Raw genomic sequence first — 21270 nt, 5'->3', positions numbered from 1 at the left:
TTAGCCCATATTCATCAAGTCACAAGCCAAAACAGCAAAACAAATCAACATCAGAACATGTCTAGGCCAAACCAGATCATCAAGAATGCACCAGATGTGAATCTGTACAAGACTAGCAAGGCTGCATCAAGCAACAATAAGGCTAGCAAGGCTACATCAAGCAGCAATAAGGCTATGCACACCTTTGGCCACACTAGGCCAACTCTGGCTAGCCAAGATACAAACAACATGGGCCATAGCAGTTTTGGCACTTTTGATTATGCATCTCAGGGCGATAACTTGTTACACAAGTTTCATAGTTTATTATTTTTTTTTCTTCTTTTAGCACGTGTTCTTTTATTTAGTTGAGTTAGTTAGGATTTGGTTTCTATAAATAGGTTTAGTTTAAATTAGATAATTCAATTCAATTCAGTTTGAAGAGTTCATATATCAAATTTATTTTCTCTTCTTCATTCAATAAAATGTTTCTTATTAATTCAAAGCCTTCTTGAGATCTTATGATCTCATCTTCTTCATACTTCTTTTTCTCATAAACTTTTTAAATATTTTTTGAAATTATTTGTACGTGTTGATTCGATGGGTACTCAAGGACCCACGAGTAGCAAATCCAATTGATACTTGAACAGGTCTGAGTCTCAAAATAACATAACATTATGGGTTTGGATAGTGCATTACTCACCCATTACCTTTCCTAGAGGATGATTTAGAAACTTGCTTTGCAAATTAAATAATACTAGTTGTGAAAAATAAAATAAATATTTATACGTTTATAATATGAACACATCAACATTGTTGTGGACAAATTTATACTTTATACTTTATGATATAAACTCACTGAGTTGTTGTGATATAACACTTTTGTATGTAAAAAAGCATTAGGGATGTGAACGAGCACATGCGGGCATGGGTAGTAGCTACCCGCTACTCGCTACTTGTTTCAAAATAGGAGAGTATTATTTATACTCGCGCTCATACTTGTACAGGTACCCCACGTGTAGGTTTTTTGTAGGTATTTTTGGGTATCCGCGGGTTTCCTATATTATAAATGAATTTTTAATTTCCTACTTTTATTATGTTTCAAATGATATGAAACTTAATTATTATTGTTCATTTTAATTAAATATTTGACAAAAATGCTAAATTTATTTGTGTTTTCTATTCGTGTGATTTGTTGTTCCCATTTCCTTAACAAATAATATTTGTAGAGTGTTTCACCATCAAATTCAATAAAAGATGTAAACAATATAAAAAATATATTCAAAGTAAAAGGAAAAGATGTACATAGTATAATGAGATAATGTACTTTTTATTTTAATTAAAGATAATATAGTAATCATATAAATAATGGGTACCCGCAGGCTATGAAGCACGAATTCGTCAAACATCCTCACGTGTCGGTGTCCGACACGTATCCGACATGGATACGCTCGGATTCGCGAAAGATACGTATCCATAGAGTTTCCAAAAATTAAAAAAATAAAATAAAGTAAATAAATATTAAGACATGTATTCGATTCGTTTTCAATAAAATATAGGATATATGGATTCGTTTTCAATAAAATATAGGATATATGGATTCGTTTTCAATATAATATTCATATACTCGTGTGTATATACTACGAGTATTTTTAAAAATTCATTTGTAAAATATGTGGATAACTGTTTGTGACTCGTACCCGTGTTCGTACGAGTTTTACATGCGGGTACTCACGAGTACAGTTTTTGTTTTTCCCATCCCTACAAGGCATGCATGTTAAAAGGGCGTAATCAAGCTAGAAATTAAGTAACTAACCTGACACATTAACGGGGTAGTGACCATTTTGCTTAAGAAGATGATAATGTTTGAGGACCGAGAAAAACGACGCCGAAGTTGTGCAAAACGAAGCAACCGGAATATTAGCCCTATTAGCAACTGCAACAACCCAGAATATGAACATGTCGTAGATAATGAAAGTTGGGCGAGGTTGAAGGCGTTGGAGTAAGACCTCAAAAGGGTCTTCCATCTTTGTCATAACGGCTTCGAAGAAAGCGAGAAAGTTTTGGGCTCGACCTTGTTCGGATGGAATAACGTTGGGGATTGTAGCGAACCGGATATTGTCTGGTTTAGGTTCGGAGGCGATGTAGCTGAGCCATTCTTCTGTGACCACAAAGGTGACGAGGATGTTGGGGTCATTGGTTACTAGCAACTTGGCTAGGTTCATCATTGGGTTGATGTGGCCTCTACCTGGGTATGGCACTGCCACTACATGAACTGGGATATCCATCATAAACGCTAAAACACCCGCTGCCTCTAATCAAACACTTGCTCATTGTCTACTTATATATAAAGATCCAACACCAATTTTAAGTGTTTTAAAAGTTTTATGGTTATATATATGTTTCACTTTATAATATTCCTCTAGATTATAATACTAATATTTTTTAAAACAATTTTTACTACAGCTTATTATCAAAGCAGTTCCTAAAAAAAATTAGGGAAAACAGCTTGAAATCGTTTAGGTAAGTCCCACTCAAACCAGGTTTAAATGTAGCACTAGCTATTCACACTAAAAAAATTGGATTTGGTAAAAAATATCTAATATGATATCCAATTTTTTTGATTTTTTGGATTTTGGCGGGCTAGCCCGACTAAACCCACCCACTTTGATGGATCTAGTAGTATACTTTTTAATCTTTTAATTTCTTTGTTACTCCATATTTTTTAATATTTTAGAAATCCAAGATGCAATTATATTTTATTTTTCAATTATAGTTTTATTTATTATTTCCTGTGTTCGTATTTCTTGATTTTTTTATATGAAAAAATATGTTTGGTAGTAAAAAAAATATTTCTTCATTTTTAATTCAGTTTCTAATACATATTAATAAGATTGTTTTAATCAAATCGTATTCAGTTTTCCACATTATTTATTAAAGAGTATGAATAATATTAAACATGAATTTAAAATACTTTCAACTAAAATCAGCAATCTTCTTTATGGGCAACAACTACTACGCCTAAAACTATAAAATGTTCAGCAACCTTACATGTCCTGACTTACACCACTAATAAGTGCTTAACTCAAGAGGTCTCAACAACCTTAGAAGTCCAGCCTTACACCATTCATAAGTGCTTAACCCAAGAGCTCCCAACAACTTGAAAGTATGGAATTACACAACTAATAAGTGCTTTACACGTACTGAATTACACAACTAATAAGTGCTTAACCCAAATGTTCCAACAACCTTACAAGTATGGACTTAAACCACTAACAAGATCTATATTAGTGAGTTGAAATCCTCTCAAGTCTTAATCACGGGACAATTTTTAACAATTATGAGTTCACTAATTTTTAAAACTATTTTATTTAAAAATAATTTAAAAGTTTCATTGTTGATTTTTTTATGTTATATGTCAACATTTATATTCATTATGGAACTGAAAGGATATCCACTTGTGTAATGCATGAGTGAATAAAAAATTGTTTTGACATTAAAATATATTATTGAATCAATTTTGTTTCTATTGAAACAACATCTGATTTGAAATAAGTTGATCGTTTTATCCTTTTATTTGGTTGAAAACAATCACATTATAACTCTATTTCTATATGAACAATTTTGCTATATACCAAGGCGTTACTCTATTTTTATATATAAACAACTTTTTGTTATATACTAATAAGGTGTTGGAAAAAATAATTATATGCCAAAAAAAGATTAGTTCCTCATGTGATTTATTTATGGTTTAAGTCACCAAAACGTAAGACAGCTGGCCATGACAAATGCTTCGTGTCCTTAAACGATATTTCTTTTAGATTAGAAAGAACAAAAATCAAATATTAGTGTAAAACTAATTAAACTATATAAAAATATGGATTATATATATGGAGAGATTGCATTTGTATTGTTTTTATATAAAAATAAATAAAGAACTTATATATGTATCTACTATATCAACCACAACTTAGTATAAAGAAGTAAAAATTTATCATTTCAGACCTTAAATGAGTTCATATCATTTCACTACTTGTTTTAAATTTATTTTTCTAAATTAATTTTATTTTATATTTATTCAGGTCTCATTGTAAATTTCCATTTCTAAATTTTTTATTTCACATTGAATTAAAATTATATTTGAAAATATATAACACTTCATGCCAATCATGATTAAAAGTTAGTTCAATTTAAACATGCATAACTATGTAATATTTTCTTGAGAAAATGTTCCAAGAAAAACATAGTGTCACTTTTGGTATTTAGAAGGGGGAAATTAAACCATTTAGTCCCACAAAATTATAAAATGAGACATTGTAATCATTTTGTCATTTTGACTTAAATTCCTATTGACTTATTTGGATCTCTAATAACTTATCAAAAATAAGTTTTTTCCGTTAACATAACCAAAAATATATATCACCTTATGACTAAAGAACTAATCTCATTATCATTTTTTAATATATAACTACTCCATCTATCCTCTATATAAACCAAATATTTGATCAAAGGTCTAATACGATATCTAGATATCTAATAACGCCTTAAATCTTTTGACCAACTCTTCTTTATTACATGAAAACTGTTTTAGAAAATATATATGTGAGTCTTAAAATGCTGAAAAGAGTGAAGAGTCTCAACGGACTAAATTTTGGAATGTAATCCTCTCTAGTAGTAGAATGTAGTGATATTAAAACGACCGGATCGGACCGGCTGGTTCGACCAGAAAACTGGCGAACTGGATCCCAAACCGGTACGGCACAGTAATTGGATCAGATAAGCAACAAAACCGGTCCAAACTGTCCAAAACTGGACAGTTTTTGGTCAAACTGAAAAACCGTCCGAGTTGTTACTAAACCGGTTTCTTCGTCAAAAGTCTCATTTCTTCTTCATGTTTTTTTCTTCTTCCTTCTCCATCTCACGATCAGTCCTCCATTGTGTTTCTATGACGCATCTTTATCTTCTCATAGATTCATCTTCCATCGTTAATAACATTAATATTGAAAAAAACATTTTTGGAGATAAAGAGTTAGAAAAAGGATTGGGAAAGAGAGAAAATAGAAATAATGGAATGAACATTTTGGAGATAGAGTTAGAAGATAGATTGGAAAAGAGAGAAGATAGAAGGAGTAGATGAAGTATTTTTTGAGAGAGTGAATTGGAAGAGGGATTGAAAAGAGAGAAAATAGAAAGTTAGAAAGTTTTTGGAGAGAGAAAATTAGAAGAGGGTTTGAAAATAGAGGAATGAAATGGATTGGAAATAGAGAAAGTTAGAAACAGTGGGTAGTGAAGTGGATGGAGCTTTTTCCAAAAAAAATTATATTAAATAAAGTGACAAATTGATTGAGTCCCACCATTTCATCCAACTGTTTCAAAGGCACTAAATGTGTTTGTGTATGAAAGTTTTTTTTGTTAATTATGATATTGATTATAAATTTGAGTATATATATATTATAATATTTTATTACAAGTTTACATATATATAAATATAAACATGTTTGTCTGGTTTAACAGATATGCAATTTAATTAATGAACTACTGGTTAAACCATATTAAACCAGTATATTAATAACCTATCAGTTTAATAACCAATATGGTTTTAATAAAATTGGTAAAATGTGAGAATGACAAAAGTTCAAAAAAAAAATTTAAATTATTTAATTTGAAAAGTTACTAAATCTAGATTTTTCAATATCATGTGTCAACATCTACTGGACTATTCGGTTGCCACAAATCTCTTTTAAAGTGACTAAGAACATCAACAGCATTGATTGCAAAAATAACTGAGTGTTATTTTCTAAGCATTGTCATTAGGTTATAGATCTCTTGATCTTATTATTAGAGCTGAAATCGCAAATCTTTAATTGTATCACAATTATTCACAAGTATCTCGCTTACACAAGTCTTTCTAAAGGAGAAGGGGAAAACAGAGACAAGTACAAATGACAAAGGAGAGGAAAAACCCTTTTTAAAATTGACATATTGAATTCAAGCTTTGTAAAAATGGTAGAAGGGAATAATATGAGCTTTTCAAGCTCAAGAAAGAGAAAGAGGAATTTGAGAGAAATTTTTGAATTGAATTCATAATTAAATGAGCAATTTTCTTAAATTATAAAAGATACCAAATAATAGTTTCTTATTCTGTCAAATAATTATCTTTAACTAATTCAATAACTTTTGTTATCAACTAATTAAGATTGGTTCAACTCGAAACTCGACTTGAGATTGATATGAGATCGAAATTTGACTTGGCTAAAGTTCGCAAAATATTCAGCTTAGTTCAAATTGGTTCATTTAGACAACTTAAATAGCTAATTAATTTTTAAAAATACTTCAAAAGAATATATATATATAAATATAATTTTATTTACATATATAATAACAATAAATATAAAAAATAATGCATTATAAAAATTTGTTTATATATATCGAACAAGCTCAAGTTTAGCTCATTTGGTTTATGAACCAAGTTTATCGAGTTTCAAATAAATATCGAATTAGTTCAGTTCATTGTCCGTCCTACACATAATCTTAATTAATGATTAAAAGGTGATTCCTTGTTGAACAAGTTAATCATTCACTAGTTTGGGTTGAACGTGCTACTCGCTTAGTTTAATTGTGCTACTGGCCTTGCCTTGGCTGGTGCCAATTGTGCTCATATTTGTGCCTTGGTCTAGACCGACCACTGACTATGTTGCTCGTGCCTTGGCCTGGAGATCTGACCGTGCCACTAGTGCTCTGGCACATGCCATTGACTGTGCCATTGGCATCACTCTGACACATGACATTGGTCGTACGATTGGTGTCTATGCTCATGCCATTTTCTTCCTCATTGTTCAATGAGTTTAAATAGCAGGTACGTAATTATGAAAATTGTTGACAGATATGATAGATGAGATTGCAATTCCAGTCTGTGATGTTGTTAGAGAGGTTTTCAAAAGTACAATATTACAAGTGGAATTTAAAACATTAGTCACATGTATAGAAAATTTGTTATTTAGTTTAAAGGTGCAATTCAGTTCAATTTGCCTCTTACCATCAAATGAAATGTGAATCAAGGTGCTTCTGGTATGTAATTATCTTGAAATAATTTTGTCTCTCCATATTATTTATTACTATATCTCTAGAGTCAATAATTTTATATGAGGAACTATTGAATTCAATCACTTGCTGCTGTTATTCTTCAGTTTTCTGTTTCCGTATCTTTCCTTACTGTATCTAGAAACCCAGCTATGTACTCAATCAATCCAATTCAATGAAATGCAATCAATCATTTCTTAGTTACCATTTCTCTCAACATATATCATACAAAAAACAAGGTAAACATAAACTCCAGGTTTTTAACATCAACATATTTGATAGGGTACTCTATAGGAGCTTAGTCTTCACACTAAAAAGACATTGGATAATTAAAATGATAATAATATCTTAGCCTATGGCTTCACAGCTTCTAATACCTGCTTAAGAAAGGCATTAACATCAGTTTCTGATGACCCACCATTTGCAATTGCATTCTGACATATCTGTTGAAACTCTCTAGCTCTTTTCCTCATATCTTTTCCTTCATCACTATCCAAATCCATAAACCTTCTAATAAGTCTAGCTATTTCATCTCTTGTTATCAAAGTGTCATCTTTAACCTCATTCTTCACCCTCCACCCAACCTTCCATTCCTCCACAATGAACTTACTGTTAATGGGTTGGTCCATAAATATTGGATAAGTAAGAAAAGGAACACCACTAAAAACCCCTTCTTTTGTAGAATTCCACCCACAATGACTCCAAAACCCTCCTATTGAAGGGTGTAGCAACACCCTCATTTGGTCACACCATGGCAAAACTAGACCCTTATCCCCACACATATTTTTCAACCTAGAATTCTCCCCACGAGATACCCATAAAAACCCAACACCACTTTCCTTCAAACCATTTGCAATCTCATCAACTTGTGCACTTGAAGTTGAAAGAAAACTCCCTTGTGAGATATATAGCACAGAAGCCTTAGGCTGTTTATCTAGCCAATGAAAATAGTCAAGATCATCATGGTTGGTGCTTAAAGTTGTGATGTGATCATCACCAAAACATGGTATAGAAGGGCCAATAGTATAAATGGGTATAGAAAACTCTGCTCTCAAAGCATCAATGGCTCTTGGTTCAAGCTCATATATGGTAGTGAATAAAAGACACTGTGATTTATGCACCCATGGTATAATATTCAAGGTCGTTTCCAACAATCTACTTGTCCTCCAGCTTTCATCGCTGAGTGGAATATCAGCTAGACGAATTGATGAATTCCCAGGAATATAATCCACAAGTTTGTCACCATTTTCTGTTGCAATCAATCAAATACAATGCAGCATCAGGTTTCAACTTTTAACTAATGATACCATTTTCTGTTGGAACCACTCAAACAATTTTCTCAACACAAAGGATTCATGTAATTATTTTCTCTATGTAATGAATTAGATTATACATTTACCTCATACTAAATTTCTTATAAATCTCTCTCTTTCACAAAATTAAGATTAGTATAATAGTGAATTAAATTGAGATGATAGTTTTAATAAAATTTATATAAATCATCTTCTTTTTTTTATACTAAACACAGCACCCCTAATTTATATATAACTAGATAAAACTATATATATATTACATCAATCACCCCTAATTACACTCATAACCTCTTTTTTCTTTAAAGGAATATACTTCTCTTTTGTAGTAGTTAGGGATCATGTATATAGTACATAGATTAGTGTATGTGCAAAAAACGAAGATGAATAATTTGTAAGATGAATAATTTGTGTGACTGACTCTAATTTACTACCAAATTATCACCACCATATTATGAGATGTATAGTGTTAGCATTAATTTAGGGACAAAGATTTGATGTTTTAAACTTTGTTCCAAATTATATTTTAGATCAATAATATTGAAGAAAAAACATAAAAATAATGAATTTTAATTTTGTAGTTCACTGGATCTTTAATTTAAGACACTGAGATAATAGATCATTATTCTGCTAAGTGGACCAATTAAACAACATTAATTACAAAATAACTGACCTGAAGCATTGACAGGGTAGTCACCATTTTTCTTGAGAAGATCATAGCATTGGAACACTGCAAAAACCGAGGCTGACATTACCCAAACCGAAGCAACCGGAATGTGAAACCGATTAGCAACAGCAACAACCCAGAATAGAAAAGGATCATATATGATATAAGTTGGAAACGGTTGAAGACGGTTGAGTAGAACTTCGAAAGGAGCTTCCATCTTGGTGCAAACTGCTTCAATAAAAGCGACAAAGTTATTGGCTCGACCATGCTCGGAGGGAATAACGTTGGGAATTGTAGCGAACCGGATATTGTCCGGTTTGGGTTCTGATCCGATTAAACCGAGCCATTCTTCTGTGAGCACGAAGGTTACGAGGATGTTGGAGTTATTGGCTATTAGTAATTTGGCGAGGTTCATCATTGGGTTGATGTGGCCTCTACCTGGGTATGGCATAGCAACTATGTGAATTGAGGTATTCATGTTTGGGAAAGTGAACTGAAGAGGATAAGGTTCGTTCCAAGGAGAGATGCGTAGTTCAAATCTAGTCCCGCTTCACTCACAACATTTGTTGTTTACTTCGTTATCATTAGTGGATGAGTTCGGTAAAGTATGGCAAGTAGTACAAGGGAAAATGAAGACGTCTATTCCTCAAATGGAAGTTTCTAGTCACGTGGAAAGACATTGGGTTTTTTTGCCTTCCTCAAATTGGAAGTGGAAGATAAATTGAATGGAGTAATACAGGATAATTTTGAATTAAAATTAATTAAATAAAATGTTTGGGGAGTCATTTTAGATTATTTTTTTGAGATATTTTGGGTTTGGATCTTTCTAGAGTAACCTAAAAAGACTAAAATATCAGAAATGCTGCTCTCTTTAGGAAACAAGGTAAGTGACCAAACCTCAACTCTATATATGTTGCATAATAATGCATGTACAAGTATACACTCTTATCAACAACAAAAATGTATATACAAGGACCTTGTATTTCAAGAAATGGAAGTAAAGGGTGTAATAGAGATAAAAGAAGGTAAAGAAATGATTGATGATGTTATATTCATATTATTTTTTGTGGAACTTGCTTTTTTTGTGTGCAAGTTGTTATATTCATATTATATAACATAATAAGATTGCATCGGGTATACTATAAATCCTTGTCCTTTTTATTTTAGTCTTTGACGTGCTTAATTACTACTATATCCAAGAATCAATAATATGCTCTTTCAAGAGGATATAATCCAAATTGCTGAGTCGAGGGAAGGAACAAATGAGAAATCAGATTTTTGAAGCTAAACTTTGAAAGAATATGATTTTTTTAGTCATGTAAAACAAAGTGCATGGACGTTATTGATTTAGGAAGACCTGCATTAAGATTAGAGGTGAAAATTAACAATCATAACATATTTAGGTATTTGAACAAGCTATCATGTAAAATGATTAGATGTAAATATAATGTTTTCAAGCTTTATACGTGACAAAAGCATCTTCAAGCTCAAAGAAATTGTTTACATAAAAATCAATGTTTCGAATAATAGTAATGTAGAAGTCCATTAATAAATCAAAACTAAAACTTAAATATAATATTTCATTTCATAAAATTATGATTCAGTGCTCTAATTCTCAAACAACTCATTCATTTAATTTATGATTCCAAACCAATTTAAATTCTGACCAAAATGAGATTTAAATTATAATTGCAAACTACAATTTTAATGCAAGGATTGACAGTGTATCGTAAACATGTGGAATACCATAAAACAAAGTGCTGTTTGTAAAACACGTGAACCAGAGTTATTAAACCATGAGAATGTGCTTTTCCCATATTTTTAAACCATTACTTTAATGCCTCATAGTGCCTTCTGATTGTTGCACAAAAGAAAAATAGATAGAGGGAGATTGAAATGTAGGAAACTATATGAACATGTTAGAATATAAGCTCCAGCTACATACAAACTTAAGAATGGATAACCATTTTGAAATATAAGCAAAATTATATGCACGGTTACTAAATGGATTTCTTGCAGGGGGAAAGGTGATATATATCACCGTTTTCCAGGTTTCTTTTCAATTTATCCCTAAACTTTCAAAAAATAAAACATCACATGAAGTCTATCTAGGCCCTTGGGTATGGTGCAGGTCATAAGGATGATGTAATGATGCTCCGGACGCATATTGATGACGAGCATCAACCCCAGCTTGGATCTGAAAAGGTTTGGCAGATTTTGTTATCTATCTTCCTGGCATGTTTTATAGATGAAGTCATGCAGTGATAATGTATTAAAAATAATATCCAACATGAAAACAAGATATCCACTTCCATGCATACATTTACCAGCCGAATACGAAGAATCGGAGAGCATGTTTATAATTCCATGAGATAAAATTAAGCAGTTGAGGAAGGATATTGACCTTTAGGATTAAAACAAACAGTACCATCTAGTTTGTTTTTTGACAATATATAAATTCAAGAATTATTAGAATTGCTGCCGATTATCCTTCGTTTAAGAAGTAAATCGTGGATGGCCATATTTTAGCTTCCTCTTAAGAGGTCTGCTGATGTAATTTGCTGACATTAATTACATGGAACCCAGCACATAAAAAGTAAATAAAAGTTATGAATAACACAGAATACAAACCTGATGCATGCTATAAGAATCGGGAGGGTATGGGAGTCCTCCATATCCCATTCCATGGTTGTTATAGTTTGCATGATATCCAGGACCTGCAAAGAAACCACTCCAATGATTGAAGAGCAACGTCCAACCAAAATTTAAAGCTATACTTCTGTAGTATTTCATAAGCACTTCAAGATGAATGACCAAGAAAGACAAATTACTTGGATTTGCAGGTGCAGCAGCTCTTGCCCTCTTTTCTGCATTAGCCAGTTCAGCTCGTAACTTTTCAATTTCACGGGTCATAATAATCATATTGTTGTCCATTACCCTTCTGTGTTCAAGGTTACTGGCATGCGTCTTCTTCTCCAATTCAATAGCATTCCTATATTCATCAACAAAAGGAATTTTAAAACATGTACTATATTTCAATGTGTGACTTTCCCTAGCATCTGACTAGCTGCAAAATATCACTGTTCATAGAGGAAAAGACAGGGCAGGGTCGTTGAATTTGGAAACTGAGATTGGTAGACAGGTGGGCATTTACAAAATGTAGATGTCAAGATTAAATTTTATTTTAGTACATGCTGATCAGTTACTGAACTGAGCAACGGATTTAACATGTGAAATCAGAGCAAACAAACAACATCTAAGATTCAAACCAGACATTCTTCTATGCACTTAACAATTGACCATCAACATTGGTTTTAAAGCTTCGGTTCTTTATGACTCAAACAATAAAGTAAGGATAGAGAAAAGGAAACACAATTTGGATGTTTTTAGCAACTTTATGTACTTGAATTCCAATTGGATTTAATCAATTTTAACAAGTACAATTGCACACAATCATAATGTTCAAACAAAATACTGGTCGATCAAGTTTCACCCAGCAATCAAATGAATGACACCAGCAGGGCAAGTTTCTTTCACCAATACTACTAACAACTACATTTCGAAAACATAAACCCTAATTTACACATCCATTTGACTTGAAAAGATTATGCACAGACAATTGAATCAAATAACAACTCAACGCCATTAACACAATCTTAGATTTTAAATTGCGGTCCGCAACCACAATTGCACCTGCAACATAGCAGTTTTTTTAGTATCCACAACTGCAATTGCATCCAACGCAATTTCTCACTTAATCATAAACACTACATAACCGCAACCTTGAACATAATCACAATTTATATCCATGAACTAAATACTCAAATAGAGATAAAACATTACCTTCCTCGTTGAATCTCATGGCGTATGGCGTCAATATCAGCCTTGACCACAGACTGCGAATCGTTGCGAACCTTCACTGATTCATCCTCCATCGATTCCAACTGCAAAGAGAGCTCTCTCCGCTCCTTAGCGAGTTCCCGTACATCCGCCCGCACCTGATCAAGCTCAGAACTCATGGAAGCGATGGCGCGTACCTCAGCATCCATTCTGAGCGACTTCTCATAGATCTCGCGGACCTGTGCATCGCGCTCAGCCTTGACTTCTGAGGCGGCGGCGGAGAGGCGGCGGACGTCCTGTTGAGTGACGGCGAGGTCTTGCTTGAGAGAGACGTGGATAGCGGCGAGGCGCTGGTTGTCGACGAGGAGAGACTGGATCTCGCGGTGGCGGGATTGGATGCGGTCTTCTAGGGTTCCGATTGGGAGGTTGTGGACGGCGGCGGAAGAAGAGTGGGGGAGGTGATGGGGCGGGAGACGAGGTTCATCGAGGCGTGTGAAATGCTTGCGCCCTGCCATGAGCGCAAGTTGGAAATGATATAACAATAAGAGAGCGACGAGATGACACACTATGCATCTATGTCCTACTTATTTTCTAATTATAAACTATATTGTAAGTTTAGTATTAATGTGTGGATGTTTTTTTTGTATAATGAAAGTTATCTTCACATCCATGCAACGAATTAAACCTTTTAATAAGTATTATTCTTGATAATTGAATGTTTAATTTTCTGATCTATCTAAGGACCTAGAACCTTACATAACTTACTCAATGTTTCATTGGTTTAAATGCTGATAGTTTATTATATTGTGAGTAAATTGTGGTATTTGTATTATTGAATGATATAAATATTAATAAGTATCATTTACATTTTTAAGAAAACAAGAATAAAAACTAATATTTGAAAAGCATGTATGTTTCACCACGAATAAATTTGGATTGTTTTTAGTCTGCCAAGGGTGCATGCCCCAAGCTAACAATATATTGTTCACTCTCGTTAGGTAGACTAAACTCATTGCAAGTGTTATAAATATAGTTGACGCGTTAATGCCTCTAACTTATCATTAATGCATCTCTGACCCGGACATTAATGAGTCATTGGCTCGCCTTTAATACGAGATAACATTCCACTTGCTTCGTCGCTTGCAAATTCCATCTGCCCTGACAGATCGACAATTGCAAACTTGTAGGATGAGGAAGGACAGCCTGACATATCCCATTATACCCACCATGCACTAACTAATGGTCAAACGTCATATCAGCGAACCCAAACTCTATAAATAGAGGATCCCCATACAAAAAGTATAATTAATTCTCATTCTTTCATATTGACTTGATTATCGCAGAACATTTTCAGGTACCTCCCTCGATGGATCCCAGACGATATCTCGTCCAAGACTCCTGATCATCTCTATTCAACCGGACACTTGATACAAACTGTATCTAATCAACACTAAAAAACATCGTACATTTACCAAAGTAACATCTAATAAGGACTAAAGTTTTATAAAAATTAGTATAGAAAATTATAGAAGTAACTAATTTGATATCTTTGAGGATTGTTTTTAATTTTTAATACGCAAGAAAAAGGGAGAACAAAATTGGTGCCAAAGTATTTATCAATTGATTTTTTAGCTGCATTTAGATATTAGAGAGATGGAAAAGGTTTTGATTTGATTGGCTACACAAAAGGTTGTAAAACTCCATTGTTGATGTAACACTTAAATTTCTTATTTCTTTCATTATACTCTATATTTTTCCCCCTAAATAGGTACTTTAATTTTGAAAAGGGGAAATTAGAAAACCGTAAACTACAATTTACATCCTAAATTTTGAGATTGTGAATAAATAACCCTAATATTAGGTTTGAGTTTAACTTGATACTTCCTTTTTTGGAAAGTTAAAAAAAATTGACAAATCAACACGTGTTTGACACATGATCGTACTGACATTTTAGGTTAGGGTATTTCACTATTTCTAGTATTTTAGTGACTCGTCTTTCACAACCACCCGTGCCTAAAAACGGTGAGAAAATTGAAGAACATATAATCCCTAAGCCTCCATTTCAGAGACATGAAAATGTGAACCAAATCAGTCATTGGATAGCTCATGACAAAACGCACATACCCATGAGAAGGTAATTATTTAACAATGATTTCTAAGACCCAATAACTATGTAAAAGTGATATTATAATTGTAATCTTCACCAATCACCACTAGACATATTTCAACTAAATTGTTTTTTGATGAGCATATTTCAACTACATTGTTTTTTGATGAGCATATTTCAACTAAATTGATTGTCCAACATCCTGAAAGGCTGCATTTTTAATTAAAAGTTGTTCATTATTAGCCCTCGCACAAGGTGCGTTCTATTTTGCACTTTTTGGTGAAAGCATAATCTGGGTCTCGAAGATTCATGCTCCAATGAACATTTTCACTTACCGAACACAAATTTATAACAGAACTACTGTATCAGTCTACACAATAGTTTAGGCGCAAAGCAAACGAACTTTGGCATTGCACAACCAACAACATTAAAGGCCGCCTAAGGAGAGCCACGGCTTGCTTTTACCAACCCAAACAGAACACTAGGGTTTTGAAGTATACAAGTGTAAGCCATTAAGAACAATGTTGTAAAACTTATCATTGGTTGATTATATAGGCATCATGGCTAAATGTAACGAACAACCAGGAATAATAATCTCTCTTAGAAGAAAAGGGTCACCATTCAAATGCTATCAATTGGGGCTTACTGATCCATAGAAACCAGCCAACACAATACAAAAAATCCCTCAGGACAGAAATCCTAGTACATAAAATATTAACTATCAAAGCTATCAGTATGGACGAGAACGATTTCCCCCATAATTATCACGCCTATCAGGTCCAGAACCACCTCCATAATTGTCTCTGCGTCTATCGCCACCATAGCCACCCCTGTTGCCCCTATAAAAATAGGACATTTAAAAATAAAAAAATTAACATCTGAACATGTAAAGTTTAACAAATTTGGTCTGGGATGCACATTGAAAATTATAAGATGAATATTCATTTACAGCATACAAGATCATTTGTAGAGTCCATGTATCTGTATGGTCAATAAATACATTGGAATAACTGTTAAAGTGCAAAACACATTCCAATGTAATTAGCCTGGAGAATAAATTTGATAACAGTTCATTATTTGTTTAGGGTAATGAGCTAAATACTCCGGTCCTTACTGATATACAATGAACATGCACAGAATCAGTTAGAACAACACATGCCCTGACAAGCAAAGACCCAAGCCCACCCGAAAGTCTAATTAAGTAACATATACATTCTTCTGATATGAATTTTTGTGTCACCAGCGTAAATATTATGGTGTCTCATCGTGGCCACAGGCCTTATTCTAATCTGATTGGCACCAGTCTATGTCAAAAATCCAGGAAAACAAACAAATTCAAAGATTTATTATAACAAGATTACTCAGCCAGCACCTATTAATACTATCAACGCAGCCTAACAAACCATTAATCCAAAATGGAGAAACTAGTGTTTTCAGTGAAATATGATGAACTTTGTTAAAATTATTGCTATAAATAAAATGTGAGATGCCGGTCCATCTTTAGATATCATGTTTTCATCTTAATGCTGGAACTTCAGAATTACTATGAAAACAATTTTTAGATGATTCACATCTTGAATTCAGATTTATCGTTCTACGAAAATAATACCAAGAAACCAACTTGTATACTGTGACATTCATATCTTATATATCAGTATACCAGAGGTTGCGAAGTGCTAACTACCCTTAACCAACAACCATGCCTTAGACTCACTAGGTGGGGTTGGCTACCCAACTTTATCTCTAATGCATTCATTCATAATCCTATCTTGTCTAGTATATTCACTCATCCAATGCCAACATTCTCATCTATACTACATGGAGTTTATTCTCTTGCTGACATTTTACCGCCAAAATTAGATTTTCCCTTAAGCTTGATTGACACATTTCTATCACATATATGACACCTAAAAAACTCCACCATTTCATCCACCCCACTTGAACCCTATGGTTTACATCTCCCTCAATTTCCCATCATGTTGTATGATTGACCCAAGATACTTAAATCTAATGACTTGTGATATGATATAATATCCAATTTCTACCTGTACAGTAGGGTTTCTCTGCCTCTTGCTAACTATCATTAAATACCAATAAATTGACATATCCCAACAGCCCCAACGAAAAATGTAGTTGAGAAAAAATTAACCAATCAGCAGAATCTATAACATGTTCAAATTCTAACAAATGAATCCCACACATCTAACCAATTAACAATCTTAGGAAAAAGTCCCGACTTAAAATTACTGGTACCGATAATTGTTTGCCATTTATATTAACATTAAATGTGGTGATGCTGCTGCTACCGCTCTGACATCATGCAACAAGCAAATCAGCATCAAGAGAACACCACAAACAACAACCACACAGCATTAACATGCAAAGATGGCTGCTGTTAAATATTTCAATATCACTGGACCTTGGTCACAAAAATAAACAGTCAACATTTAGAGTTTAAAATGATATGATAATTGATACCCTTGGTTTTGAGCAGGTGGAGCCCTCGGTGCTGATTTCTCTGCCATTGTAACACTGATTTTGTAGCCCCTCAAATCATAATCTGAAATGAAAGATTCGTGATTAGTTCTTAATACAAGATAGAATATAAGCATTCTACAACAGGAGTAGCTAGATGAATTACTATTATAAAAGCCTCCAGCAGAATGTGCTGCAGAGGGGTCTTCATAGGCAAGGCAAGCATCACCCTTGTTGTTTCCTTTCTCATCAGTGTATATTTTTATGTTCCAAGGCCACTGATCTTTATAGCCCCTCTTCTGCTTTATTCTTCCAACCTAAACAGTTAAAGTGTAATGTGAGCATGAAGATTGACACGTTGCAAAAACCAGAGAGATAAGCACAGCACATGTAATCAAATTTCTAGCAAGTTCTGCCTCTCCAGTTCACAAAGAGAAATGAATAGCAATCCTGGAAAAGGAATTTCCAAGCAAAGTATTCCCCATACATAAATATAATTGAGAAAAACAGCCCTCTATATAAAGCTCATATGAAAGTCAACAGATCAGAACATTACTTGTCCAATGCCTCCAAAAAGATCCCTCAATTCTTCAATAGTCACATCAGGTGGTAAGTTTGATATGTAGATTCTAGAATTGTCACAGGTATCACCACAATTATCATCACATTGCTTCACCTTAGCTGGGGGCTCAGCAGCAGGAGCTCCACCATATCCACCTCGACTACCAGCACCATGACCACTGTCATATCCACCTGGTGGTCCACCCCTACCACCACTACGTGCATCACCTGGATTGCCTCCACCACCATAGCCACCTGTATTACCCCCATATGATGGAGGATACGATTGAGGTCCGCCAGTATAGCTTGCAGGTGGAGGAACTGCCTCGGTTCCGTAATTTGAATTCCCACCATAAGAATTGTTAGCATGTGGGTAGTTTCCACCGGCACCACCATAAGGTTGGGCTGCGGGAGGAGGAACTTGACCATATCCACCATCATCTCCACCTTGATTACCACCATAACCACCCCTGTTGCCTCCCCCACTTCTACCATCATTGTTACTACCCCTACCACTATTATAGTCATTGCCTCTTCCTCTATCATTATCAGAAGATCTACCCCCACGATTATTTCCATATCCCTCACTGTTTCCCCCTCTATTATAACCACCTCCGCCGCTGCTACCACGATCATTACCACCAGTAGGAGACGGAGCACCACATTTGTTACATTCAGTCCTTCTCGCAAAGTTCACATTCCCACAGCTATATACAGCAATTTACAATCAAATACATAAACGTAAGAACCAAGGAAGTATTACCCACAGGCCAAGGTTGGATTACAGAAAATACACGAAATTATTACTAGTAAAAACGGGGAAATAATTAAATCAGATCAAAATCTCAAACCTTGGATTAGGGCAACGCCAATCCCCGTCTCTACCGCTTCCACCTCCACCGCCGCGTCCTCCACGGCCACCACCTCTTCCACCGCGATCACCGCCTTGATATCCACCGCCTCCACCACCTGCTGCAATTCACGTAAAATTATAGGATTCTACGATTGAAAATAAATCAATAAAGGGGGAAAATGCGAAAGGGTATGTGATATTACAAACCTCGACCACCATATCCTCCTCCACCTCCTCGACCCCCACCACCGCCCCTGCTTCCATATCCGCCATCATTACCGCCATATCCACCGCCGCTGCCTCCGTAACCGCCATCTTGGGCGTATCCAGACATGATGCGATCTAGGGTTTGTTAGAAGCGGAAAGAGAGAAAGTGAAAGTGTTAGGTTACAACACTACAACTATAGCCCAATACTAGGAGTTAAGATGAAGTGAACAAACATTATAGAATCTCGACCCAAGATATTTTTAAAATTCCCAACTAGGCTGACAAAACCGGTAATATCATAAATGTTGTTTTGAATAGGGTCAAGAAGACCCGAGCATGATAATCGATTTTATCGGATTTAGAGTTAGATTTATATTCAAAATTCGAACAATATTTAAATTTAGGTAAGAAATAAATATGATTTGATCTGTTTCATTATTACCTCTTTCGTAGTGTTTATTTATTTAACAATAAATATATCAATAGTCAAAAATATGATTGATTCTCTAATTTATTCATTATATAACAATAAATATATATCATTTCATTTGTTATATATATATAATAAAAACTAATAATATTAACATATATATGTGCATTATATTTAATCGGATTTATAGTCTGATTCAAATTTAGAGGCTAGCCTAATCAAAAAATTAGGTCATCTTAACTTCGAGTCTATGGTGAACCTAAGTTCAAAAAAAAAATATGACCAATATTTAGAGTCAGGTAAGAGATAAGTTTTACCCAACCATTAACACTTTTAGTATGGAATAATGAAGTTTAATATATAAAAATGATATAAAAAAATATTGTTTATATTTTAGTTAGGGATTGTAAAATATATGTTTTTAAAGTATCATCTAATATATCTAATATTTTAGTTACATCTACTCCCCTAATTGTATTGAATAAGATTTATTTAATTACTTTTTATTTAGTTTTATGTAATTTTAATTTAATAATTTTTTACAATTGTGGGCTGTATGGATTAAATGACCCATTTTTTATCATTACATTCCTAGCCTATAGAGTCACTATCCACAATGGTAACACAATATTTTTACTTTTAATTGATCCTGATATGTAAATAGATTAAGATCTCACACTTCGTTTTTTTGTATTTTTGTAAGATTTGTTAAATTCTTGAGAAAATTTAAGGTGCAATCAACATTCATATGTTGCATATATGAAATTTCTTACTTGATGTATGTTATTTGTTGCATTGACATTGGATTATGTTTTCTAATATGTTTTAGATATCGGTTAAAGTTTTATGTGTTTATCTTTTTTTATTGTTTAATCAATAGAGAGAAATTAGATGATTGTAACCAATTTTTTTTAAGAAATTAAACTTCTAATATTGATTGGTTGTTAGCTTCGGAGATTCTATGATTTTTAAGATTGTTCTTGTGTGTTGAATGAGCAATTGTTATTTTTAACTTGAATAAATTAAAATTTAGACAATTGTCTAGTAGAGAGTCAAGATTCATAGATTGGCGATGGTGAATTGAGATCAAACCCACGAATTTCGTAGCAAAGATCTTTATTTTATGATCAATGATTATATAGGGCAAAACGGATAATACCTTAAACTCATTTTACAAATGTTTATACATTCTAATAATTTAAGGAATTCAACCAAATTATTAATTGAATGTTATAACTTATAACCTGCCAATTGTTCTTAAATAGTAATAATTGACATCTCAATACTTACTCCAGAATCTCATTCATCGTATTTCACAATAAATGAATATCAGAAAACGTAATTTTTACTTATTTTCACAATAAATTAAGATTGAGTGCTGATTTTTTTCCTTATAAAGTTAACATTACAAGAAATTGGGCTGTTGCACAAGGGTTATGTATAGATGGGAAACGATCCATCTTTCTCAATGACACAAAACTCACAAAGTAAGGGGCATTTTTTATTCTCATTTCTTCTCAACAAAAAAAATCAGCCTGTGTGTACTTTTCCTATGTCTCCTCAAATCACAATTATTGGTCCATACATTTTTGCCCCTGAGGTCTCTACTTCTCCAACCCCAAAACTAGCCTTGCAGGGAAATAGGATAACTTTTAATTGTATTTGGACACAATAAAACATAAAAAGTAAGACAAATGATCTTCATTCCTTTGCTGCAAGTCCCCGATTTCTGGTATCACAACGGCATTACTTCTCCATCTACC

The 21270-nt window shown here is 33.5% G+C and overlaps 4 protein-coding genes across 5 annotated transcripts in view; all 4 read right to left on the bottom strand.

The window, feature by feature from the left end:
* Nucleotides 1–2308, bottom strand: part of LOC109339140 (UDP-glycosyltransferase 87A1-like) — an 8810-nt gene extending 6502 nt beyond the window's left edge. Inside the window, exon 1 of the mRNA XM_019576538.1 lies at nt 1793–2308. Coding sequence (XP_019432083.1) covers nt 1793–2267 — 475 coding nt within the window. The 5' untranslated portion in view covers nt 2268–2308. The remainder of the gene's footprint in view (nt 1–1792) is intronic.
* LOC109339147 (UDP-glycosyltransferase 87A1-like) lies at nt 7219–9621 on the bottom strand. The gene is made up of 2 exons (XM_019576552.1): nt 9040–9621; nt 7219–8305 (listed from the first exon to the last, which is right to left on the bottom strand). Exons 1-2 carry the CDS (start codon nt 9509–9511, stop codon nt 7410–7412), a joined length of 1368 nt encoding a protein of 455 aa, XP_019432097.1. The 5' UTR covers nt 9512–9621; the 3' UTR covers nt 7219–7409.
* Nucleotides 10915–13454, bottom strand: LOC109339170 (protein FLC EXPRESSOR-like). The gene is made up of 4 exons (XM_019576581.1): nt 12877–13454; nt 11865–12025; nt 11665–11750; nt 10915–11230 (listed from the first exon to the last, which is right to left on the bottom strand). Exons 1-4 carry the CDS (start codon nt 13386–13388, stop codon nt 11138–11140), a joined length of 852 nt encoding a protein of 283 aa, XP_019432126.1. The 5' UTR covers nt 13389–13454; the 3' UTR covers nt 10915–11137.
* On the bottom strand, nt 15405–19359 carry LOC109339152 (transcription initiation factor TFIID subunit 15b-like). Of its 2 annotated transcripts, none has more exons than XM_019576561.1 (6): nt 19077–19359; nt 18868–18988; nt 18012–18723; nt 17622–17772; nt 17459–17540; nt 15405–15819 (listed from the first exon to the last, which is right to left on the bottom strand). In XM_019576561.1, the coding sequence occupies exons 1-6, from the start codon at nt 19201–19203 to the stop codon at nt 15711–15713; spliced, it is 1302 nt and encodes a 433-aa protein (XP_019432106.1). In that variant the 5' UTR covers nt 19204–19359; the 3' UTR covers nt 15405–15710. The 2 variants fall into 2 exon arrangements, with proteins under 2 accessions (XP_019432106.1, XP_019432111.1); XM_019576566.1 differs by having other exon boundaries at nt 18868–18985; nt 19077–19358.

The sequence above is a fragment of the Lupinus angustifolius genome, chromosome LG02 (genome assembly GCF_001865875.1).
Source record: "Lupinus angustifolius cultivar Tanjil chromosome LG02, LupAngTanjil_v1.0, whole genome shotgun sequence".
NCBI lineage: Eukaryota > Viridiplantae > Streptophyta > Magnoliopsida > Fabales > Fabaceae > Lupinus > Lupinus angustifolius.
The sequence above is the reverse complement of the archived record's forward strand: the minus strand, read 5'-3'. Positions and strand labels throughout refer to the sequence as shown.

What these genes read in the sequence shown, in the direction of transcription:
- LOC109339147 (XM_019576552.1), bottom strand. Translation starts at nt 9,511, where the DNA reads ATGAATACCTCAATTCACATAGTTGCTATGCCATACCCAGGTAGAGGC. An exon ending in CTACCCTGTCAATGCTTCAG is followed by an intron (nt 8,306 to 9,039) that starts GTCAGTTATTTT and finishes TGATTGCAACAG; the next exon opens with AAAATGGTGACAAACTTGTG.
- LOC109339170 (XM_019576581.1), bottom strand. Translation starts at nt 13,388, where the DNA reads ATGGCAGGGCGCAAGCATTTCACACGCCTCGATGAACCTCGTCTCCCG. An exon ending in TGCTGCACCTGCAAATCCAA is followed by an intron (nt 11,751 to 11,864) that starts GTAATTTGTCTT and finishes GTTTCTTTGCAG; the next exon opens with GTCCTGGATATCATGCAAAC. An exon ending in ATTCTTATAGCATGCATCAG is followed by an intron (nt 11,231 to 11,664) that starts GTTTGTATTCTG and finishes AAACCTTTTCAG; the next exon opens with ATCCAAGCTGGGGTTGATGC.
- LOC109339152 (XM_019576561.1), bottom strand. Translation starts at nt 19,203, where the DNA reads ATGTCTGGATACGCCCAAGATGGCGGTTACGGAGGCAGCGGCGGTGGA. An exon ending in TGGCGTTGCCCTAATCCAAG is followed by an intron (nt 18,724 to 18,867) that starts GTTTGAGATTTT and finishes TGCTGTATATAG; the next exon opens with CTGTGGGAATGTGAACTTTG. An exon ending in TTTTTGGAGGCATTGGACAA is followed by an intron (nt 17,773 to 18,011) that starts GTAATGTTCTGA and finishes TTAACTGTTTAG; the next exon opens with GTTGGAAGAATAAAGCAGAA.